The sequence below is a fragment of the Acomys minous genome (assembly GCF_964271855.1).
Source record: "Acomys minous genome assembly, chromosome: 5".
NCBI classification, from domain to species: Eukaryota; Metazoa; Chordata; class Mammalia; order Rodentia; family Muridae; genus Acomys; species Acomys minous.
The window spans coordinates 125,317,813-125,336,881 of NC_140494.1; the positions used below are offsets into that span (position 1 = coordinate 125,317,813).

At 44.2% G+C, this 19,069-nt stretch overlaps 1 protein-coding gene across 1 annotated transcript in view; it reads right to left on the reverse strand.

Annotated features, from left to right (window-relative positions):
- Positions 1-19,069, reverse strand: part of SNX1 (sorting nexin 1) — a 36,471-nt gene that overhangs the window by 16,162 nt on the left and 1,240 nt on the right. Inside the window, exons 2-4 of the mRNA XM_084781699.1 lie at positions 6,742-6,853; positions 2,767-2,894; positions 2,209-2,275 (exon numbers count right to left, since the gene is read on the reverse strand). Coding sequence (XP_084637825.1) covers positions 2,209-2,275; positions 2,767-2,894; positions 6,742-6,853 — 307 coding nt within the window. The remainder of the gene's footprint in view (positions 1-2,208; positions 2,276-2,766; positions 2,895-6,741; positions 6,854-19,069) is intronic.

The following is a 19,069-nucleotide window of genomic DNA, read 5'->3' on the forward strand; positions in this document are numbered from 1 at the left end:
CAGACAGTTGTGAGCTGCCATGTGGGTACTGGGATTTGAACCTGGGTCCTCTGGGCCACTGAGCCACCTCTCCAGCCCCAAGGAAATGCTTGCTGTTATTTGTAAGTACACACACGCACGCATGCGCACACGAAAGTATACAGAAACAGGAGGCATACACTTACTATTTCACCAACTTCTACCAAAAAGGGTGTTGCCCTTATACTAACTACCACCTTTATAACACACTCACTCACAACACACTACCCAGTGCTAAGGCTCTTTACCACCTTTATAACACACTCACAACACACCACCCAGTGCTAAGGCTCTTTACCACCTTTTTAAAAATTTAATAAAAACTTTCCCACCATGTCCACTCCCATAATTTAGTAGCCACAGGAGAGGAATGTAAGTGCCCATGCCTACTGAGCACAAAGGCCAGGCGCGGCCTCCAGACCCTGCCCCAGCTAAGGCAGCATGTGCGGGGAGGCAGCTGGCTAACAGTACCGAAGCCCTGAAATCTGGCTAGTCACACAACAGTCTGAAAAATGTACGCAGTTCAATTCCTAAACAACTTCCAAGTTGGAGATGGCATATGTAAACTGCTGAGTTTCTAAAAACAATACCCTGGTAAATGTGCAATTTTAATTTATTTAGACATGTGCTACAATGCGAATCGCATGTTGATTAAACAGCCCACATAGACAACATGCTGTTACAAAGACGGGGTCCTCGTTAGGACAATGTTTTAATTAGCTGGTTTCTTGGAATCAACACAACTAAGAATATAGAATAAGCGGATGAAAGCTTAGCACTGAAAGCAAATTGTTGAAATCTGGTCTGGGAGCTGGTTTACCTAGAGGTATGCCCCTCTAGATAGACTGTGCAGACTTCACAATATGACTTTATTTGAAAACACTGTCTTCACAGATGAAATGTCACTAGGGTGAGTCACGCACAGCTCAGACAGGTATCCCTAGAGGGCTTTGATGTGCAGACACTTAGAATGACATGGGACAGTGATGACAATGTACTGAGGCATCTTCAGACCAAGGAAGGCACACTGAGACGGCAGGCCAGGGCCTTCCTTCCCTTCCATTTCAGAGGCCCATGGCTTCCTGACTCACAGCTGTGAGGAAGTCTGGCTTTTGTTTTTGAGATAGGCTTCATCCTGTGCCTTCGGTTAGCCTCAGCGCCATGGCACTCCTCCTGCTTCAGCATTCAAGTGTGAGCAGTACTTACTTCTATTTATATATTATTCAATATTGTGCCTAAATAGGTGCCTGCCCGCCAGAAGAGGGCACCAGATCTCATTGTATATGGTTGGGAGCCACCATGTGGCTGCTGGGAATTGAACTCATGACCTTTGGAAGAATAGATAGTGCTCTTAACCTCTGAGCCATCTCTCCAGCCCCTGTAGCTTATTGGTTCTTTGCTGCAGCAGCTCTGGGTAACTAACACATTCCCTCTTCTGGTTCAAAATTACAACAGTAAATGTTCAAACAATTAGTACCATTTGTAATTTGTATCATTCTACAAAGGATTGAGGCAGCTAAGCTTAGAATTAAGGTGTTAAGGAACATTCATAGGCAAGAGATTCCTAGATGTGGAATCCATAGCCCTGGTCCTGCTTCTACACTACCCCACACCCTGCCCTGGCAGGAGTGATGCTCTCCTTGGTCCTCACTTCCTCATCTGATAGGTGAGGGAACTGAACAAGATGCCTAGAAACCCCCTGCCAGTGTAGCCGGCACTGGTGTAGGCCCTGGGTCTTCTGCAAGAGTAGTGGGTGCTTTTAACTGCAGAGCCATCTCTCCAGGCTGCTTTTTATTAATTAATTTTGCATTTGTATGTTTGCATGTGGGCATGGCCATGCCATGCTACACAAGTGGAGTCAGAAAACAACTTTCGGAGTTAGCGCTATCCCTCTACATGTGGGCTCTGGGGAAACTCAAGTTGTGAGGCTGCAAGTGCCCTCGGTAACCTACATGCACCCATTTGAGATTTTTTAAAGATTATAATGATATTTCACATTTTTGGCTTTTCTTCCTAAAAATAAGGAAGAATCTGAGTAACATGCTTGAGGACTCTGGCCTCAGCTGCATTGTTAGGAAAGATGCTGATGAAGCACCTCTCATTTGATCACGTTCAGCTCTGTTGAGAGCTGTTCCCTAACTAGCTAGTCAGGGCCCACGGTAACAGCGCAGGAGTCCCAAGGACACGTACCGATCTTCTCAGGGTCAGTGATGCCAACCGTCAAGTCAAAGTGGTCCTCCTGTTCTTCCTCCTCCAGCTTTTAAAAGAAAAAGCGAGAGAGTTGATATAAGGAAGTGTAGGCATTGCCACATATTCTCCACCTGTCAACAGCACAGAATCAAGGTGGTCTTCCCAGTGCTCTTTCCTGTCCACTCCCAGTGACACCTGTGAGCCAGGCCCACAGCTTAAGTGTGGACCAGTTCACAGGTCCTGTTCACAGGGAGCCCCATGATAGGTGATTACAGGATTTTGGTAGACTTGGCCTCCTGTGGGTTGCAGGAGTAGGGCTGTATTCCTGCATATGGGAGCTGCAGACAGCATCTGTGGCCAGGGAACCTTTATGCTGCCCTCGGGGGCAGACACTGTGGAAGGAAGAGTCCGTGTTTGGGTTCTGGCTGTGCACTAACCATAGGTCTTTTTCAAGAGCTGTGAATGTTCTCTCAGGACTCACATCCAGCGGAACTCCAGACAGCCAGCACACAGTCCCAAAGACACACAAGCAAGAAGACCAAGAGTACACATTCTCACCTCCTCATAGCTTGCCTGTGGCTTAGGAGAATTTGTGGCTTCTTGCGGAGAATGAGAAATAAGGGTTTTGGCTGGCATCATCTTCTGGTTATTTTGTGTGCTGTCCAGGGATAGCTCCACTGTGGCGTCTAAAACAGTTGATATTTTAAAATGAGTGTCAATATGGGGCTCTGAACGCCTAGAGGGTGAGGCCCACAGGAAAACCAGCACCAATACAACAAACCCAAGAGGCAGGCAGCTTACACCTGGATCAAAGGAGAGGACACAGGCAGTGCTCCTCTAGCACAGGGCTGGTACAGCACCTTCTCCCTTTCTTTTCCAGACACAATTGTTTGGCTACCTTAGGCCAAAGAACCAGGAATTTAACAAAACAAAACAAAACTTCATAGCCAAAATAAAGTGTCAAATAATATTACTCTTGGCAGTAATCACTCAAAACTTACATGAAACTTATTTGCTCTTGTTTTTAGTTGTTTGTACAAGCGAGCTCCTTTGGTTGTCTGCTTTATGAACAGCATGACGGAAAAGGCAAGTACACATCAGAGGAAGCCTCAGGGGGAAAGAAAACAACTAGAAAATACACAGTGACCCTGAGGACAGGGCAGCTATATGCTTGAAGAGGAAGCTCCAGTTTCTAAGGCCATCAAGATGGGGAGAGAGCCAGGCGTGGTGGCACATGCCTTTAATCCCAGCACTCGGGAGGCAGAGGCAGGCGGATCGCTGTGAGTTTGAGGCCAGCCTGGTCTACAAAGTGAGTCCAGGATGGCCAAGGCTACACAGAGAAACCCTGTCTCGAAAAACAAAACAAAACAAAAAAAAGATGGGGAGAGAGTGCAGCAGACTGAGAGGACTTCCGGCCAGAGCAGCTTCTGGAGTGAAGGCCCGGCTCTAAGAGCCGCTCTATCTGGAGAAGATGCAGTTGAGCAGGACAGTTTGTTCTCTGCATGTTCCAGAGAAATGACTTCTAAAATAGCATTTTGTATCATTTTTAGACATTAAAATTTCTTATGCAAATGCACTTCCAATGTGGAGCAGTGAAGCTAGACGTTCTAACCCTAACTAGTTTGTTGGCTTTTTTTCTACTAAAGAAAAGCATACATACTCACTTGTGGGGTTTGGTCTGACTATTGTGTTTTTTTTTTTTCCTGAGACAGGGTTTTCTCTGTGTAGCCTTGGCTGTCCTGGCCTCACTTTGTAGACCAGGCTGGCCTTGAACTCACAGCGATCCGCCTGCCTCTGCCTCCCGAGTGCTGGGATTAAAGGTGTGCGCCACCATGCCCGGCAGGTTGTGGTGTTTCATCGCAGTAACAGAAACCTAAGCCTACACCACTGGAGACCTAATTCTGTGAAAGGGTACTTGCCTAATTATGTGAGGGGACAGCATCAAGCCCCAGGACCATAAAAAAGAAATACCTAAAGAAGCTGCAGAATGATAGGGGCTTTGAAGCCGCCCTGGCGACACAAGAGGACCCTGTCTTGTCTTGCCATGGTATAATCCAAGGTGCGTGCTTAAAACCTCAGACTTGGGAGGCTGAGGCAGAAAGACTGCCATGAGTTTAAAGCTAGCCTGGGCCACAGAGTGATGAGGGAAAGGGAGAAGGGGAAGAGAGAGAGAGATTTCAAGAGAGCCAAAGACACTTTGTCTCAAAACAGAAAACAAATAAACAAAAGACCCAAAAAACAAAACCACAAAACACGGGGAAGCTAGCACTAGGCCAGGCTGGGCTACACAGTAGAATCTTGTCTCAAACCAAAGCTAGGGGGAAGATGCAGCTCAGTGCAGAGTGCTGACATGCTCAAAGGTCCTGGACACAGTCTTCAGAATGAAAAATAGAATGAAACTATCTATGGTTTGCTAGAGAATAATAGTAAAAGCCCTTTGAAAAACAGAGCATTTAGGCCAGGCGTGGTGGTGCACGCCTTTAATCCCAGCACTTGGGAGACAAAGGCAGGCAAATCACTGTGAGTTTGAGGCCAGCCTGGTCTACAAATCGAATCCAGGGCAGCACAGCTACACAGAGAAACCCTGTCTCGAAAATCAACAAACAAACAAACATATAAACAAAACCTGAGCATTTCCTATTAAAATTACTATGCATTAACAAAACTGTAAGCCTGCTACACATGAAGCTATAGCTTTATCCTTTGCCTTCCTAGCAAGAATATGTTTGCCATCTAGACGGTCCACTGCACACTATGGTAATCTTGCAGAAAATAAACCTGAGCTTTAAATTTTCAGTCAATTATTAATTTACTATAAACACCTAAGAACAACTAAAGTCTTGAAAATAGCATGTCTCACGGCAGAGTCCTTTCCTACAGGCATCTGCTCCCTTCTCATAGTGAGGCAGCAACTGGCTGCCCAGGACGCTGGCCACGGATGGCATAAACCAAATGACTGTGCAGAGAAAACCTGTAAGATCTATACACTCACAGAGAAAGCCAACCGCAGACGGGACTGTGGCACAAAGATTTCAGGTTGTGTAAGGAAAGATTATAAATGTCAAAGGCTCATACACACACAGTTTACCTTTTCAATGTGCTACAGTAAAGACAATCCATTATTTGTATTTTATTATTTTTCTTTTATCTAAAACATGCTCCCCAGAAAGCATAGTGTGCATGTTAAGGTTTCAGAGGCCAGATGAAGTGGAAAATCCTCTAAATCGCTATATTCTTCAAGCCTCTTTGTCCCCACAGTGGTCTTTAGGTCTCCTACCTGGGAGAGGCCCCTCGGGATCCTATCCTCCAGAACTCTCTCTTTCCTCACTATTTTCTGCTCTGAAAACCTCACTCACACGGCAGCTTCCATTCCCACCTCTAGGAACAGGACCCATCCAGCTATCCACAGCTCTCTCTCTTTAGTTTTGTTCTTACTTAATGGAACTTGTAGAGATCCTCCTGCCTCAGCCTCCTGAGTACTGGAATCACAGGTGTGAGTTATAACACGTGGTTGTATAATTCTTTCTTTCTCCAGACAGTTCATACCATCTCTGTGTTTTTCTTTATACTCAAGTTTAAAATATTAAGATGTTAATATTTCCCTCTAAAGTCAGATTCACATGAGACTCATATATGCCCCACCCCCTCGAGCCTCTCTCTCTGTTTCCATGGTTCTAAGGGCTGGGCACAGGGGCCACGGCTATAATTCAAGCTCTTGGGAAGCAGAGACATGGTCACAAGTTTGAGGCCAGCCGAGCCCACACAGCAAATTCCAGGTTGGCAAAGACCACATAGTAAGATAGTGTTTCAAATTAATTAAATAAGGCCAAAAGTGATATCATGTTCCTACAACCCAACTATTTGAGAAGCTGATGCAGGGGGATTATGAGTTCTAGGCCAATTTACACAGAGGGACTGCATATGTCAAATAAAAGTCTAGTGCTACTGCAGCAGCGGTCAGCAACGTCACACTCCTGTGCGTCCCTGTGAGAGAGCACCTCTGCAGTCCCCGCCCCCCAGACTACACTTCTATATTTAACTCATGGTCTTAAAAACTGGATTTTTTTTTTAAAAATAATTTATTTATTTTTATTGTATGTGCATTGGTGTTTTGCCTGCATGTATGTCTGTGTGAGGGTGTCAGATCTTGGAGTTATAGACAGTTGTGAGCTGCCATGTGGGTGCTGGGAATTGAACCAGGGTCCTTTGGAAGAGCAGTCAGTGCTCTTAACCGCTGAGCCATCTCTCCAGCCCCAAAAAAACTGGATTTTTTGTTTGTTTGTTTATGGGTTTTTGTTTTTGGTTTTTTTGAGGTCTCATTTAGGCCACGCTGGCCTTTAACTTGCTAGGTAGCCAAGAACAACCCTGGATTCTCCAGCTTCCTGCCTCCCCCTCCCCAGTGCTGAGACCATAGACATAGACGCTACTGTGCTGTGCTTAAACTTTCAAACCTATGCGTATGTCTGGTGGTTCTGACCTTAACAACTCCTAACTCCCTAAGGATGACGAGAAGGGCCTACATTCTCTACTTGCCTGCAAAGAGATCCCGCGGCTCGTGGTCTTGCTCCTCGGGGATCCCATTCTCTTTGGACCCGTTTTTGACAGGAGAAGGGGCTGTGGTTTTCTTTGGAGAGTGGGGCTTACTCTGAAAACAAAAGGATAATTCGAATAAAACAGAGCCTTTGGAAACAAAATAAGCCTATCTAGGAAGTGACTGTGTGCCCCTTTGCTCCCACAGGTGTTTACAGGAAGACAGGCCTGCTAGTTAGCCAGCTCAGAAAGTGGCAAATCATTGCTAGAGTTGAGAAGGCTGATGCTCAGGTGACCACTGGGCTAAGTTCACACGACTCAGGGTTAATTTTTATAAGTGGTATCTTGTTGGAATACGATTACTCCAAACCACATGATGCCAACATGGGTTTCTCAGCTGATGACCTTTTTTATTTCAAGTGCTGACAGCATATTCTAGTGACAAGGACACCACACTGGAGTTCAAATTCAAGCTCCGATCCTAGGCTCCCTTTGTAGTGTTGGCTAATTGTTAACTGAAACGTAGACATTCTTAACCCACCCGACAGACACAAGGAGACATGACTTTCTATCTAATGCTGCTTATAAATTTGGTTTGGTTTTTCATCTGGAGCATACATGGACAAAAATTTTAGCCACACTCTATGGTAGGCTGAAGAATAAGCCCCAGTCATGCTTGGCCTAATAGGCACATGGCAAAAACACACTTGGTCCTTGGCCTTTACTAAAAGCTCAATGCAAGCTCTTGGAGGCAGAGACAGGCAGATCTCTATGAGTTTGAGCCCAGCCTGGTCTACAAAGTGAGTTCAAGACAGTAAAGGCTACACAGAGAAACTCTGGAAAAACCAAAAAAGAAAGAAAGGAAGAAGAAAAAAAAAAAAAGCTCAGTGCAGGGTCACAAACAAAGGTAGGGAGGCTCCCCAGGCCAGTACCAGAGTGAACAAAGGGGGATTGTGCGGCACATCTACAGAGAGCCGGCTTATGCTACTGCAGGGTTTTGAAGTCAGATCCTAAGGCCAAGTCAGTTAAAAGGCCTGACTTAAGGAACCTTTCATAAAACATTCCCGTAGCAAATCTGAGGGCGTTGGTCTCTTGGACCAAGAGAACAAAGTGAAGTGGCAGCTCTTTTGGGATACCCTGAGTTTGCCATGCAAACAGCGTCCTCCCGTCTTGCTCCTTCCCTTTCCAGTAAAGACAATTTCAGCTGCATCTGGTCTGTACCAGCAGCCACGCGTTTCCTGGGCTGTTCAGTGGGGATACTCAGACACTATACTAGTAAGTCAGGGACAGTGGCCCCTCCTCCAGCAGCTTCCAATTGTGAAGAACAAAACAGAGTCACTACTGAGAAGACAAAGAAACAGAAGGAAAACAAATCTAGCACTTCCTGCCCCACACCCTGCTGGCCACCTTCCTCCACACCACTTCCTCCCTCCACTCTCTCTCAGGCTGGTCTCAGAAGCCACCAGATCGCTATTAACTTCTTTCCCACTAGCACCAGCCCTCTGCAGATGGAAAACCCGGAGATTAAAACTCAGTAGGCACCCAGGACAAGGTACACCAAAAGGCAAACTAATGTAAGATAAAAGGCCCTGCTGGCATTTCCTTTTTAAACACACTTAAAAGAATCTCCCACTGTGATTTGTGGATGAATAACTCCACCTCTGATCTTGGAAGGTCTGCGATTAAGACTGTGCCGTGAAGCAGCATTAGGACAGCAGTTTGTTCTCTCTGCTAAGCAAGCCACAGAGCATACGTTTGATGGAATCTGAGACTGAAACAAGATGTGTGCTCTTAGTGAGCCAGGTGAGCTGTGAGAATAGAAGGCTGCTCTCACAGACCCACACACCCATGGCTGAGCACTAAGACAGCTGAAGACAGTTGCCACACTGTTACTCTAATGGTTAGCTGTACTCCTTTTATATGGACATTTATCTATAAAGGTATAAGCCTCTTTTCTCAGGGCTGGGGAGATGGCTCAGTGGGCAAAGTGCTGACCACACAGGCCTGAGGGCCCAGTTGCAGATTCTCAACACTTAAAAAACTAAGGGCCGGTAGGAGCAGGCAGAGACCGGAGCGCGGGGGCTGGGTGGCCGGCGGCCTAGTCAACTGGCGAGCTCCAGAGCCTTCATTTAAATGGTGGAGAGGAGGGCTGTTGTGGAGCACACCTTTAGCCCATGCACTCTGGAGGCAGAGGCAGGTGGATCTTTGTGAGTTCGAGGCCAGTCTGTTCTACAAAGTGAGTTCAGGACAGCCAGGGCTGTTACACAGAGAAACCCTGTCTCAAAGAAACAAAAGAAAGAAAGAAAGAAAGAAAGAAAGAAAGAAAGCAAGCTTTGAACAGGTAAAATTCCAGGATGAACTTATTTTTGGAGAAGGAAGAGACACACATTACACTGAATGGCAGAACTGATACTAATGCTTTATAAGTCATACTTTCAAGACTTTAGTAAGCAGGCATGGTTCTCAATCTTCCTAATGCTGGGACCCTTCAGTACAGCTCATCTTGTGGTGAGCCCAACCATAACATTATTGTTGTTGCTACTCCATACTGTGATTTTGCTACTGTTATGACTCATGATGTAAATATTTGATGTGCGGGTATCTGATATGCGACCCCTCCTAAAGGGTCATGACCCACAAGCTGAAAGCCACTGCTGTAATCCCAGCACTCTGAGAGCCCAAGGCAGGAGGACAGCAAGTTCAAACCCAGACTGAACTACTTGGAAAGACGCTGTTTCAAAAACATTCCCGCTCCTTGGTGGTCAGTAAGTTACAGTGTGAAAGAGGAAGAAGCATTTCTAGGCAACAGAGGAAAACAGTAGTTGCAGTAAATCAAGCTGGGGAACCATCCTGCCGATCTCCCCTTGCACTTTTCACATGAAAGCAACGTCCTCCTCTGTCAGCAGATAGGGTTCTAGCTAGGACACCCAACACCTGCGCACTCCTCTGGCTGTTAATTCTAGCAGGTGGTTCCACTGCTATGCCTGCCTAAAAGCTCCTGCTTATTACATTAAGAACAGAGAAATGGGTCAATACTAATTGTAGAGAGGTAGTAGAGAGATCTTGCAGGAAAAAGGCACTTTTGTTTAGAACAAGTGGTTATTTTTCTTTTCTTTTCTTTTCCTTTTGTTTTGTTTTTCTGAGACAGGGTCTCTCTGTGTAGCCTTGGCTGTCCTAGACTCACTCTGTAGACCAGGTTGGCCTTGAACTCACAGCGATCCACCTGCCTCTGCCTCCTGAGTGCTGAGATTAAAGGTGTGCGCCACGACACCTGGCTCAGATGGTTATTTCTTATCAAGTATCAGCCTCAAACTCTAAGGCACAGGCAGTAACCATGGTTTTTTAGTTTAGGAAGCCAAGTGTGGGCTCCTTGGACCTCATGCAACTAGTCTGGACTGAAAACCTCTGCTGGGATTCTGGGAACCGTCTTGTGAGGTTAGCAGCTGTGCTTTTTTCCTCTTGTTGCTTAACTGCTCTTTGCTCCACACAGAATTTATAAATTACATTTAAGGTACCTCAAAAGCATCTGTGGAAACTCTCAACCAGGGCTAGAAAGATGGCTCAGCATATAAAGGTGTCTGCCAGTAAGCCTGATGACCTGAGTTCAATCCTTGAGATTTACGTGGTGGAAAGAAACCTGACCTCCACATGTGGGCAGTGGTATGCACACACATGTGAAAGTTGACCTCTGGGGGGCTGGAGAGATGGCTCAGCAGTTAAGAGCACTGTCTGTTCTTCCAGAGGTCCTGAGTTCAATTCCCAGCAACCACATGGTGGCTCACGACCATCTATAATGTGATCTAATGTGCACTGTATACATAATAAATAAATAAATTTTTAAAAAAAAAAAGAAAATTGACCTCTGACCTCCACATGTGGGCAGTGGTATGCACACACATGTGAGCACCCACACATAAAATAAATGTGATAAATTTAGGTAACTGCATTTTAAAATCCCCCATTTGTTTTTATTTGTTTGTTTTGTGTTTTGTTTTGGTTTTTGAGACAGGGTTTCTCTGTGTAGCATTGGCTGTACTAGACTCACTTTGTAGACCAGGCTGGCCTCGAACTTACAGCAATCCACCTGCCTCTGCCTCCAGAGGTGTGCACCACCACACTCGGCCAAAATCTACATTTGTACTTACAGGCCCAACACAAATTAAATGCTGCGGTGATACAGCTTTTGGAGGGCTAAAGTACTTTTTTTTTTCTTTAGAGACAAGGTTTCTCTGTGTAGCCCTGTCTGTCCTAGCATCACTTTGTAGACCAGGCTGGTCTTGAACACACAGAGATCCCCCTGTCTCTGCCTCCCGAGTGCTTGCTGCAATTAAAGGCATGCGCCACCAGGCCTAGTTCTAAAGTCCTTTTTTTTTGTAATGGTGGGAAAAGTATGTATTTAGAATTAGCCAACTGGACTCAGTCTAGATGATCCCAGGCTTGTTGGCAACACCCAGAGCATCATGATCAGGAGGCAGCGGAATGGAACACATGCCTTCTTCTCTCGTCAGGCCTTATCAGGGTATTGACTTTGGCCACATCAATGTCATAGAGTTTCTTTGTTGTTGTTTTTTTGTTTTTTTGTTTTTGAGACAGGGTTTCTCTGTGCAGCCATGGCTGTCCTGGACTCACTCTGTAGAATAGGCTGGCCTCGAACTGGCAGCGATCTGCCTGCCTCTTCCTCCCAAGTGCTGGGATTAAAGGCGTGTGCCACTATGCCTAGCCTCCAGAATCATGTTTAGCAGTGACTACATCTGTACTTGAGAAAATGAACATTTTGTCAGTTGGAATCTGGGTGCATCTTAGTCTACAAACTGGGTAAATAAATGGTTAATTTAAGTATTTCAGAGTATTACCTTCTCTCTTAGCTTCAGCAACTCCCTGTCCCCACGTGTCTTTGGCTTCATAAAGCATAGAATTTCGAGGGCTGGTCTCTGAACTTGGATGGGAACACAATTACAATTTTATTTTCTCTAACCTCTGGCCCAAACGCACTGCTTTCTTTGCTCATAAAGGAAGGTATAATCGCAACAATAACACTTGAGACACTGACTAACGGATGTGAGGTAGTTTTGTTCTGTGTTGAAGGACTAGAACTCAGAATCCTAACTGTGCAGGGCGAGCACTTCACCTGTGAGCCACACCCTGCAGCCCAACAGGAGATCTTGTTCTATGATGTACTTGCTACAAATACCAACGCGTGATCTGTGCTTATCTTTATTTTAAAGTTGTGGCAGTTATATGTATTTCTGGGTTTTATTTCAGTCATCAGAAAGGCTGAGCCAAGGTGGATGTGGGACTTCATGCTTACAAGCTCAGCGTTGAGGGGCAGAGGCAGGAGGACTGTGTGGCGCTCATGCCGGCGGGAGCTGTATAGTGAGACCCTTTTCAAAAACAGACAAAGCACTACATGTTACTAATTAGATGGTTTCCTTTGTAAGCCTACATATTTTATGTATTAAAATATTTTGTTTTGAGAACGGGTCTACACAGTGAGTCCACAACACACACAAAGGTAGATTCCTGAACTAGAGAGAAGCAGGGCAAAGGAAAAGGAAAAGGAGTTCTGGAAGGGTGCAGACAATGAGCCTGAAGTTGACCATTTTGCTAGTTAAGGAAGATTACAAACAAGGCCACTGTGATCTCGGTGTGAAAAGGCTGCTGTCGGGGCAGAGAGATGGCTCAGTGGTTAAGAGCGCTGCCTACTCTTCCAGAGGTCCTGAGTTCAGTTCCCAGCAACCACATAGTGACTCACAACCATCTATAATGTAATCTGATACCCTCTTCTGCAGATAAAGCACTCATATGCGATAAATAAAAATAAATAAATCTTTTAAAAAAAGAAAGAAAAAGAAAAGGCTGCTGTCATCAGCCGAAACAGACCTGCAGACTTTCGGCTTCACTCCCTGCTGTAATCCCCTTCCTCACTTCAAACCGGCCACCTGTGGGTGGGGAACACTACAGGAGGCAACACTGTGGATTGGCTCCTCTGTGGAAAAGGCAAAGGCGGATCCAATCTGTCCTGAGGGAGGGAAGAAGCCGCAGCTGGCCATGTGACTAAGCAGAGCAGAGCCAGAAGGAGTTGAGCAACAGGCTTTTTCAGGAGATGAGGTACTTGTGCTGTCCTCTGCAGCTGCTACCCATGACTTAGTCATGCCAAAAGTAACCTCAGAGAGACAAGAAGCTCTGAGGACCAGTGGAGGGAAATCACAATGCTCTTTTTCCTCTCCCTGCTCCCAACCATACCAGCTGCCAACAGCCAAGTCATGAGAGCTGACCTGACACCGAATAAACAGAAAGGCAGAAGCTCTCTCTGAGACCAGAAGTCTGGCCGCAGCCTTTGTTATTTCTCAGATGCTCCATATGACAATTCTAAATAAAATTTATGTTGGGTTCTAATAGCCATCTTGAGAAGTCTTCTCTCCTCCCTGACAAGTGTTTTCTAACTACTTCCTGTATAATGCTGGGAACTAAGTAAACTGCCACAACAATTTAATGGCTTTGGGGGTGTGTGTGTGTGACAGAGTTTCTTTGTGTAGCCTTGGCTGTCCTGGAACTCACTCTGTAGATCAGACTAGCCTCGAACTCATAGAGATCCACCTGCCTCTGCCTCTGCCTCCTGAGTGCTAGGACTAAAAGTGTGTGCCACCACACCCAGCAACATATAAATCTTTTTTCAGATTTTTATTTATTATGTATACAATCTTCTGCCTGAATATATGCCTACAGTTCAGAAGAGGGCACCAGATCTCACTATAGATGGTTATGAGCCACCATGTGGTTGCTGGAAACTGAGCTCAGGATCTTTGGAAGAGCACCCAGTGCTCCTAACCTCTGAGCCATCTCTCTAGCCTGGCATATAACATTTTAAAGTCTGTGTACTTCAGAAAAATATGACTGTTTATTATTTGTACTGAAAAAAAATGAGGCTTTGATATTAGCGTCCTTCACTAACCTCAAGTAAATTTGTATCAGAATGTGTAATTTCAACCTTTGAACTTTATTACTATTATTATTATTATTGTTTTGAGACAAGGGTCTCTTTATGTAGCCTTGACTTTCATGGAACTACACTGTAGACCAGCAGCTCTCAACCTGTGGGTCACGACCCCATGGAAATCCAATGACCCCTTTACAGGGTCACATTATTGGGTATACTGCATATCAAATATATATATTACATTACAGTAGCAGAATTACAATTATGAAGTAGCAATGAGATTAATTTTATGGTTGGGAGTGACCACAACATGTTGTTGTTTTGTTTTGTTTTTTGAGACAGGGTTTCTCTGTGTAGCCCTGGCTGTCCTAAATTCGCTTCATAGACCAGGCCGGCCTCAAACTCACAGAGATCTGCCTGCCTCTACCTCCCTTAGATTAAGAGTATGCACCACCACATCTGGCCCTCACAAATTTATTAAAGACAGGCTAAACATTTGGGAACAACCATTATGCATGCTTCACAGGCTACAGAATTAAAATATTGGCCAGGGAAACTGTCACTCTTCTCATGTTTTGTTTTTTTAAAGAACATTACCAAATTATGTCCAGACTGAAAGAACTTATTCTATATGTACTCACGGTTGAAAAAGAGCTGAGTTGAGATTGTAAATGGTATAAATACAGAGGTTCTTAAAAAAAAATTTTTTTTTGTATTTTTAAAGTCACAATATGGTCTAGCAATACCACTACTAGGAATAGATTTAGAAGAAGTGAAAGAGGAACTTTATGTTTGCACACTCTTGCTCAGAAGCACATTTCAGAATAGCCAAAATGTACTTAACCCATGTCTAGTGGCATATGAATGATTAAAAAAGAAAAGATATAGGATGGTATATTATCTATCCTAAATAAAGTACCGAAACAGGCCACAACATGGATGAACCTTGAGAATATTATACTTTGCAAAATAAACCTCCACAAAAAGACCCAGACTGAGCCGGGTGTGGAGGCACAAACCTTTGATCCCAGCACTCAGGAAGCAGAGACAGGGGGAACTCTGTGAGTTTGAGGCCAGCCTGGTCTACAAATCAAGTCCAGGACAGCCAAGGCTAAGTGAATGTACTTAATTTACAAATTAAAAATGATAAACTTTATTAGCTCTGACCACAGTCTCTTTTAAAGCTTCGTATTCCCACCCCAGCATCATGCTGTACTAATCACAGGGTCAGGCCCAAGAAGTCCATGCCCTTTCCTGATGAAATGCTAGTTCTGTTCATCAGGAGGCATGGCTATCCAAGAGTTGGTGTTCTTTTTTAATTAAAATTTACATTACATTAGTTTGTGTGTATATGTAAGAGCAGATACGCACAAGCATGCACTGCAACACATATGTGGAGGTCAGAGGGCAACTTTCAAGAATTAGTTCTCTCCTGGGAGCCAAGGACCAAACTCAGTTTGGCAGGGTTGGCAGCAAGCAACTTTATCTTGATGGTCTACTAAGATTTTTAAATTTTTATATTTATAAAAGTAAATTATCCAAGGGTGGTGGTGCACGCCTTTAATCCCAGCACTAGGGAGGCAGAGGCAGGTGGATCGCTGTGAGTTCGAGGCCAGCCTGGTCCACAAAGCAAATCTAGGACAGCCAAGACTATAGAGAAACCCTGTCTCGAAAAACAAACAAACAAACAAAAAACATAAACAAAAAAGAAAAAGGAACGCTGGGCATGGTGGTGCACGCCTTTAATCCCAGCATTTGGGAGGCAGAGGCAGGTGGATCGCTGTGAGTTTGAGGCCAGCCTGGTCTACAAAGTGAATCCAGGACAGCCAAAGCTACACAGAGAAACCCTGTCTTGAAAAAAAAAACAACCCCCCCCCAAAAAAAAAAGAAAAAGAAAAAAAAAAAAAGGAAAAACTGGGCGGTGGTGGCACTAGCCTTTAATCTCAGCACTTGGGAGGCAGAGGCAGGAGGATCTCTGTGAGTTCAGGCCAGCCTGGTCTACAGAGAGAGTTCCAGGACAGCTAGAGCTGTTACAGAGAAACCTTGTCTCGGAAAAAAAAAAAAATCAAAACAACAAAAACAGAAAAAAAAGGAAATTATGCTCCCTAATTAATCTTAAATACCAGAAGGCATATATAACTTTTTGTTGTTTTTGTTTTAAGACAGGGTCTACTACGTAACATAATCTGGCCTTGAACTTGTGACCTTCTTGCCTCAGCCTCCCAAGGGCTGGGACTACCGCATGCAGCATTTGCCCGTGGCTCTGCAAGTAGTATTAGGCTGATCAAAGACAAATTGTCCAGCTTATGACTGTTCTACTCCCTTGCCAGTCCCTTCTTTATCCCATTTTAATTTCCTATACCTTTCTTTGGTCATAGGTTTAGTTCACAAATGAGAGTAATGAGAGAAAAAAATCCTAATTGGCTTAACATATCACCAAATGAAGACATTGCCAGCTTTGGCCAAAATCTGAGCCAATGACGTCATTTTTTTCTGTGTTCTTCCTTTCTCTCAGCATAAGAAAGCCACCATAGTTCTCCCTTTTTATCTGGAAGAGAAGTCTCTGTGGTTCTGGCGTGCTGCTGAAGAGATGAGCAGATAAGACTTGGGAGGGACAAAGTGATCTGCTTCTGTTTTAACCTTTTACTTACAGCAAGCAGACCAGTCACGTGGTGTGTAAAATCCCACATGCCTTTGGAACATAACATGAAGAACCTAGAAATGCCAGTGGCTCCAATTCAGCCCTTTGGTTTATGGAGAGAGAAACCCTACCTTAGAAGAAAATTCCAACTAAGTAATTATTCAGATTCAAGTCCACACCAAAGATCTGGATACAGTTCCAAACTTTTTATTAATGACTTTGGACTTGTTTTCATGATTCTTTCAATCTCAGGATCTCCTACTCAAATGAATGGCTTATGTCTTTTGTATTTTGAGATGTACCTTATGGGACTATCTTTTGATTACACGTCACATTTTTATTACTGTAGTGACATGGCTTCTTGGCTGTAGAAGAGAGCAGATGGATGATTAACAGCAGCAGCTGTCCAGAAAATTGCATGCATACCATGAATTAGTTTTAAATGTTACATGCCTCAGCTTTCCAATTCTTTAATGCCGAGTTCTTTGTCTCTAAAATATTAGTAAATCACAACTGGAAGGTTAACTTGGGCTGGGATGTAGCTCAATGGCAGAATACCTGAGACCCCAGGTTAAATCTCTCCTCTTCCCCCCTTCCCCCCCACGAGATTAATTCAAAACAGTAAGAAGCCACTGAAGTCATCAATTGCCTATTCTGATGACTTTTAGTTGATCAAATCAATCTTATTAGTTAGCTTTGATTCTGATAAACTATTAACCACTCTAAGATTAATTTTTATAATTCATAATAATGAATTATAAGTTTTGTTAGATTTTGACTCAGAAAAGCTCATCAACAGATACAGCCCAAGCTCTCTAAAAACAGTTAAGGTTCTTTAAATATTTATTGTGTGGAAACAATTGTTGCCAGTATTTCACATCCTAACTTAACCCTCATAAAAACAATAGTAAATATAGCTTCCCTCTGCTGTTTGTGTGTGTGTGTGTGTGTGTGTGTGTGTGTGTGTGTGTCTAATACAGCCCTCTCACCCTGCCCATTCCTCAAGATGCTCGATTCCCTATTTATTTATTTAGTGTCCTGAGACAATGTCTCATTAAGTCCAAGGTGGCCTCTTGATCCTTTGGCTTCAGTCTCCAAAGAGTTGGGATTTTACCACACTCAGATACTTACTTTGGGGGGGGGGGTGTCAGTAAGTGAAGAAATGTAGTTTACGGGATACTTTACCCAAAGTTAGGTTAACAAAACTAAGCTTCGTGAAGCATGCCTAACCTCCCATTCAGAGGTGGAGGCAGGAAGATTGATTGGGAGTTCAAGCCACCTGTCTCTGCTTCCCAAGCGCTGGGCATTAAAGGTGTGCATGACTATGCCTGGCTGCCCTGCAGTGTGTGACAGAACACCTCCCCTAACCACTGCACAGTAGCTGAGAGTATAGGCTTCCACCAGTAAGTCCAACTTAACTTCTTGGCTTTTCAGTGTTTTTCCTTAACCATAACTGTGCAGAAGTGCTGCAACCACCTCTATTCTTTGTCTCACAACTAAACCATTATTAGAATATAATTTAAAATTAATGGCTGCTTAATGAAATCGTTTAGTGAAGCCTTGGCTTCTTTTTCTTTCTTTTCTTGGTTTTGTTTGTTTGTTTGTTTTTTGTTTTTCAAGACAGGGTTTCTCTGTGTATCCTTGGCTGTCCTAGACTCACTCTGTAGACCAGGCTGGCCTCAAACTCACAGCAATCCGCCTGCCTCTGCTTCCCAAGGGCTGGAATTAAAGGCGTGCACCACCACACCTGGCCTGTTTTTTTTTTTTTTTTTTTAGAGACAGGGTTTCCTGGAATTCACTTTGTAGACCAGGCTGGCCTCCAATTCACAGAGATCCCCAGTGCTGAGATTAAAAGTGCCACCATGCTTGGCTAAGCCTTGGTTTCTTGAAGACTAGTATTCTGGGTCAAATCTAAAGATAATTAGCTACTGATAATGGAGTTCAGTGGTAGAATGTTTGTCTAGCATTCGCTAGGTCTAGGCTTGACCCAGCACCTGCTTTCTGTGGCAGACCAAAGTAGTGTGGACCTTCCCTCCCTCATTTCTTTGTGAAGGAGGCAAAGACACACTTGGGAGGCAGAGGCAGGTGGATCTCTGAGTTGGAGGCTAGCCTAGTCTGCAAAGACAGTTCCGGAACAGCCAGGACTATTACACAGAGGGACCCTGTCTTGGGGGTCGGGGTCGGGGGGTGGGGGGTGGGGAGGAAGTATCATGCCTCTATCAACTAACTAGATGAAGTCAAGACAGTCACAGCTCCGACGAGCGCTCCTCAGTGCCAGCCTCAATCCTCAGGTGTTTCGCCCAGCACCCCAGCAGTTGCTAATAGTGTCTGCTCTCCATGATTTGTGAGAGAATATGAAAATACTTACAGCAGAACTAAAGGCTACATTAGCATCAAGTTATTCATTTTCAGAGCAGCAGACGTCATTAGACAATTTGCTGTTATTAGCCACCACTTTATGAGCTGCGATTATGGCCTTTGATTTCTCAACACAGTAAAAGTCTATGGTCTCTTCGAATCACCATGATAGGAAAGATATTTTCTACAAGGCTGCCAAATACAATTAGCCAAAACGCCATAAATGTAACATTCATATAATCCCTGACAGTTTTGGGGTTCTTCTTGCTGTATGTAATTTTTTTAAATTTACATGTAATGATATAAATGTATATGCCAAAAAAATTAAATAAAATCTTTAAAAAAAAAAAAAAGTCCATAGTCATGGAAGAAATGCCTCCAGAGTCTAAACTTTT